This window comes from Uloborus diversus, chromosome 6 (assembly GCF_026930045.1).
Source record: "Uloborus diversus isolate 005 chromosome 6, Udiv.v.3.1, whole genome shotgun sequence".
NCBI lineage: Eukaryota > Metazoa > Arthropoda > Arachnida > Araneae > Uloboridae > Uloborus > Uloborus diversus.
This window is the reverse complement of record NC_072736.1, coordinates 28820287-28826402: the sequence shown is the minus strand read 5'-3', so window position 1 is coordinate 28826402 and position 6116 is coordinate 28820287. Positions and strand designations below refer to the sequence as shown.

The 6116-nt window shown below is 28.4% G+C and overlaps 1 protein-coding gene across 1 annotated transcript in view; it reads right to left on the bottom strand.

Annotated features, from left to right (window-relative positions):
* Positions 1-6116, bottom strand: part of LOC129223752 (structural maintenance of chromosomes protein 4-like) — a gene marked incomplete in the record, with an annotated part of 101968 nt that overhangs the window by 84273 nt on the left and 11579 nt on the right. The window contains 2 exon segments of the mRNA XM_054858112.1: positions 1434-1607; positions 3121-3312. Of these exon segments, the coding sequence (XP_054714087.1) occupies positions 1434-1607; positions 3121-3312 (366 nt within the window).

The window sequence follows — 6116 nt, the reverse complement described above, 5'->3', positions numbered from 1 at the left end:
AAAGTTAAAACACACAAATGTCATAACTTATAACTTGCTTTGACACTTTGTGAATGACAGAAACTTTCTTTTCTTCTGAAATCACATTACACCATAAACTGTCTGAAGCCTGTAATTTACCCCCAAAGAAAACATGTGAAATGGACTGTTTTACCTTTTTTTGGTAGTATCGTTAATCACTGCAAGGTTGCTTTTCGAGCTCTGGAGTTGTGAATTGACGCTATCTACTGGAGTTTTTAGGGTTAATCCACTGGTGTTAGGGTTAAAATTTCAACTACCAAAATATCACCTAACAGGCAATTGCTTAGTTCAAATGTAGAAGCAATTTTCACCGGTCAAACCATGACGGGCGACTTTCTAGTCATGAGATAATCAACAAACTCATTACGGAAAGAAAGAATTGTGAAACACATCAGTAAAAAACACATCAGTTCAGTAACAAATGATTTCTACTTGTATGCTACCCACATGATTATTAACGACATGAATTTTCCACGAATTCCATTTCTGCGATGGAAAATTAAAACGCATTGTTATTTCCATGGCAGGAAAATTATTTTTCTTCATTTGGTAGATACAGAAGAGTAAAGGTTGGAAAATTCTTACTTGCAATCCCATGCAACTGAAGTGAAAACTTTCGATTGGAACGTACACATCACATAAAAGCCTCATACCGCCAATCCATTGAATCCAAATAAATGTTTTTACTAGCAATCATCATCCCGGAAGCTTGCACTCCAGACATGAAATAAAAGCTTGGGATGAGCATAAGTGGCTCTTCTTTTTTTATCGATTTAAATTCAATTTTTCTAAAACAAAAGAGTCAAATCTCATAGATGAACTGAAACACATTACTTCATTTTGTATTTGCTTCTGCTGCAATGCTTTATAATGCACGGGATTTTCTTGAGATTTGCAATTCAAATGTGGGACAGGTGCCAATATGACTTTGAAGCAATAAAAAGAGTTTCAGTGTCATAGATTTAAGTAAAACCTCAAAATTTTGTAATGGATTGTTTGTGCGATGAAGTTTCCTATGTGAAAAAAAAATTTTGGTTTTTAGTTTGAACACTGTGCAGTCAGTGATGTTAAAAGGATAAAAATACATTCACGAAACCAATATTTAGTAGTCAACAACAAAGCCTACACTTAGTACCACAATTCCTTTCCAAAAATTTTCATGCTGCAGGTGAGGAATTTGCATTAATTCTAAAATTTGTTTCTTACAAAAAACTTGGGTTATAGCCATTTCATTTTAGTGGAATCGCATTGTAGTGGGAGATGACTTGTATAACATTTGTTTAAGAGTTAATGCATGAAAAAAGTAGAAACATAATGCAAGTTTTCTCACAAAATCGTACAAAAACTCAAGTGTATGTGTGTTTTGTTATAACAATATTTTTTAGGTATGATGTAAATTACAAAGTAAAAACCTGTAAAATCATGAATCTATTATAATCCAAATCTATTCCATGTCCTTTTAACAAATTAGCAACATCCTTGTACTGGGCTCGCTTTCCATTTATTTCATATGTTGATGAATTGTCTTTATATCCAGTTCTTTTCACACAAAATTCGGAATCTGGAACAGTAGTGTAATTTTCACCCTGAAAATATGAGATGTGTTATAACAAAACTATAGTTAAAAAACATTAAGTAATTCATTAGAAACTAGAAAGGAAAAAATAACAGCAATTAATGCTTCTTCTACGGAAATAAAATTGAAAGAAAAAAGATACAATTTACATTTCCAAATAAAATTAATTTCTTTATTAATGGAAATACAAGATATAAAGCTAATTTTGAGCTACATTTGTAAATTTTTGAAGGTCTTTTCTATTGACTTGTATTTGATCATGACTAAACTTTGTCTCCTGTAAACATGAATAATTAATTTAATTTTTTCAGAATATTTACTACTGTATTTTAGTTTATAAAAACGGCAGAATTGTAAATATTCACAAATTTTACTCTAAAAATCAGGGTATTCTGACATATATCAAGCGATATGCGTCATGACATGCATCCAATACTTATTTTGAAAATATCATGACACCTAATTTTGATATTTGAAATAATTTGAAATTACGATATTTGCAATATAAAATTATATTTTTAAACATTATTAATAATCATAATTCATTATTAAAATTTATAATCATTAAAAATAACTAAAAATTAATGTACAACTGATTTACAATATGGTATATTAACATATATATCATTAATACAATTTAATATATATATATATATATATATATATATATTACTTTTTTATTTCCTATTCTGTAAATTATCAACACATTAGAGCACATGCATATACAGTAAAACCTTGTTTATCTGGCCCCTGATTATCAAGAACACATTTGTAGAGTTTTAAAAAAGTTAACATTTACTTAAATAATAATTTTAAATTATGACTGCAAGAACGGAAATATAAATGCCAAATTCTCTGTTTTGTTTTGATTAAAAGTATGGTTCCTGCATAGAATCTGCAGTAACCTGCTGAGTTTACGAATTTAACAAACAGTATGGCATACTTGGAGTTTCGGTCTGACCACACTACAGCTGAACCATAAATGATAAGTATTTGCAAAAAAAGGTACTATGTAGTTTTGTTATAAAGCATTGTTTTTTTTTTTCTTGCTGTAACAAGAAATAAGTCCACTTATTTAAGAATGTGTTTTGCTTATTACACAGATTGTTTGGATTTTAGTTTACCCGGATTGCCTTTGGTCCCAGCTAGTCCGCATAAACCAAGATGTACCATAACAGTCAAAAAATCCATTAGCAAAATTAATTATGAGTTATTTTATTTTAAAAAAATATCTCATTTCCCAATTCATTGTAAATATCATTCATAGAGAAATACCATTTAAAATGCGTAATTTGTGTGAAAGAAATATTAAAATATCAGATTACATGAAAATGTCAGATATTTTTGATATTTTAGAAAATATCATAATGTTTTCAAACCCTGCTAAAAATATTTTGTGTCCATATATGAACAATACATGTTTTAACACAAAACTAAAGAGTTAGTTAAAAAGTACCATTAAAAAAATCTTCAATTGATTTACATAAAAATATTTAACTTCATGAATCACTAAATTTAATTACTTCATCTTTAATTTTGGAAAAATGAACAGTGACAGAGCAGCTATCAAGGTCCGGGAATTTGTGACTTTTATGAATCAATACACTAATTTTCTTAGAACGTATCTTTTGAGCTCGATATCCAAATACAAACAGCAAGGAATCAATGACATTTGATTTGCCACTTCCATTTGGGCCCACAATGCAAGTAAAGTTCTGGAAAAAAAAAACATACAGCTAGAAATTGAAACAAAGTTCGCATTCATTAAGAAATATTTTAAGTGCAATTGCAAACATTTCAATAACTGAACTTGATAAACATGATATGTGCAAAAATAATAATCATCATACAATCAAACTGCTATCATAAACTTTAGTATATTTTAGCACTTTTAACATAAAAATTAATTTTTGCTTAGACGGCTTTTACTAGGGATGTACTGAACATTCAGTTGGTATTCGGTACACTGCATATTTATCAAACTAATCAAACATTTGGTTCATCCAAATACAGCAACCAAAAAAGCAGAGCAAATAAACAAAAGTTAATGTAAATTACAATATTATAAAACTAGTTCAAATTGTTACTTCAGGGTGGCGACAGGAAATGTGAAAAAAAGTTCCCTGACTTTTCCCTGATTAAGTTCACCAAATTTCCCTGATTTACGTTACCAAGAGTAATGGTTTCCTTTCTTTGCTCTACTTGAAATCTATTGTATGTTTGTATAAAATACAGTAATTTAAACGTTTTAAGTTGTGTAAAGTTGATGAACTAAAGATATATTTAAAAAAAATGCTACTTTTTCAACAAAATGGCAAAAAAAAAAAAAATCAAGTCAATTTTTTTTTTTGGGGGGGGGGGGGGGAACGACAAAACAGTATATTAAATTTTTCTACAATGGAAAGATACTTTGCTTCCAGAAACCACTTAGCACAAGAATTTTAAGAAACTATTAAACTCACTCTTAAAAACGTATGTGTATTTATGGTAGAACTGAAAAGTATTTGAAATTATTTTGAACTAAATTTTCAAACAGTATAATAATTGTTGCAAGAATAACAAATAATAGTGAAAGAATAGAAGTAATGTAGTTATTCTTATATAACGAATTGACATATTTATGCAAAACAGATGAAACCTTTTGACATCCATTCATAGGGAGCTTTTCTCTAATCAAGAACATAGGTTTCAATGAATGAATACAGCATTTTAACAATAAAAAATAAAGATATTTACTTAAGTATACAAGTTAACTCTATTTCAAATGATTTAAGTATGTAACGAAAAAAATCTTAGATTGCTTTTGTATCAAACAACTTTGAAATGCAAGAAAAAAAAAACAGAAAAAAAAAAGTAATTGGTTAATTTCAAAATATATAAAAGAAGAATACAACTTGGTTATAAAATAAAAGAATCATTTAAGTCTAAAAAAAAGAAAATCCTTATAATCTGCGGCGAGTAATAGCAATAGTATAGCGAGCAGCAAATTGTATAACGGTAAAAAACAAAGTTTTTTTGATTGAAAGTTTAGTTTTAGGAATTAAATTTAAAAAATGAAGAAGTAATAATTTTTAAGCTTTTATCAGTATTAATTCAAAAACCAAAGATTTCTTCTTGAAATCGTGATTACAGTACGCTAATCACTTCGAGTCAATGGAATAAAGGCAAAGGAGCTAAGGCATCAATGAAGGCTTCCTCTTTGCCTGTATGGTTGTTTATTTTACCTCGCATTAAAAGCGTGAAAGGAAATTTCAAGCTAGGTGAAATAAACAACCTAACAGACGCATAAGCAATCTTAGGAAGTTCATCCTGTGGTTAATAAGTAAGATTCAATACTTTGACGTTGAGGAAAAAAGATGTACAAATATGCGGCAGTGTATAATCGCACCTCATTAATTTTACTTTTTCTTTGAACAGATAATTGGCCAAAAATGCGTAGGGAATAAGGATACTTAATTTTGTAAAGCAAAAAAAAAACTTCATAAAAACAATTTTCCCTGATTTTTTGCTATTTTTTCGAAATTCCATGATATTTCCCTGATTTTCCCCTGATTAATAAAGTTCCCTGACTTTTCCCTGATCTCCCTGATCTGTCGCCACCCTGTACTTACTAATATTATCACATCACATTCAAAGTACTTTTAAAAGGAAACACTCAAATAAACAATAAAGTTTTAAAAGTTTTCATAAATTAAATCTCCCTTGAAGAAATTGAAATTAGTAATAATTTCAGCAACATGTATTTGTATGTTATGTAAGATACTTTATTTATAAAATAACAAGTCACAATGGTTTTACCAGTAATCAAACTATATCTGAAAAGAAAGTAATTATCAATTTATACCTTTGGCTTTATCATAAAGAATTTTAGAGGAATGGATATGGGAAGGTTGATGCATTTTCAATGATCAAAAAAGAAAAAATTTCTGCTCTCTTTTGAGAGATATGTATCCAAATCCCCCCGCTGGATAAATTTCTAATCTAGGCAGAATTACAGAACATAAGCAAAATTAGCTATTTCTATTTACCATATCAATTTGGAAAGATACTTTAATTTCAATTCATAATTATGATTAATGTAGCTAAATTTAAGATAGTAAATGGAAATGTACTAGGAAAATTCTACAGGTAACTAACTGACTAACATTTTTAGAGCAAAACAGTATGTATTTTGCAATATTCAACGCAAAAATTGCATATTTACAAAAGATCTTTTCTCCTTGATTGTTTTTTTAAAGTTATTTCATGGTATAATTGAACTCTTGAAATACATTTTGCAAAATTTTTAAAAGTATATCAAAAGTATGGTAACTAACATGCTATTTTTAAAATGTCGTTTTAACATGTTTTTAACAAAATTTTAAAAATAAACCAAAATGTATTTCGAGAATTCAACTAAACCATTAAATTCAGCCTTAAAATACAATAATCCAGAAGAAAAGATAATTTGCACAACGTATATTTTGCGTTGAATGTTACAAAATACTTACTGTTTTGCTCTAAAAATGTTAGTCAGCTG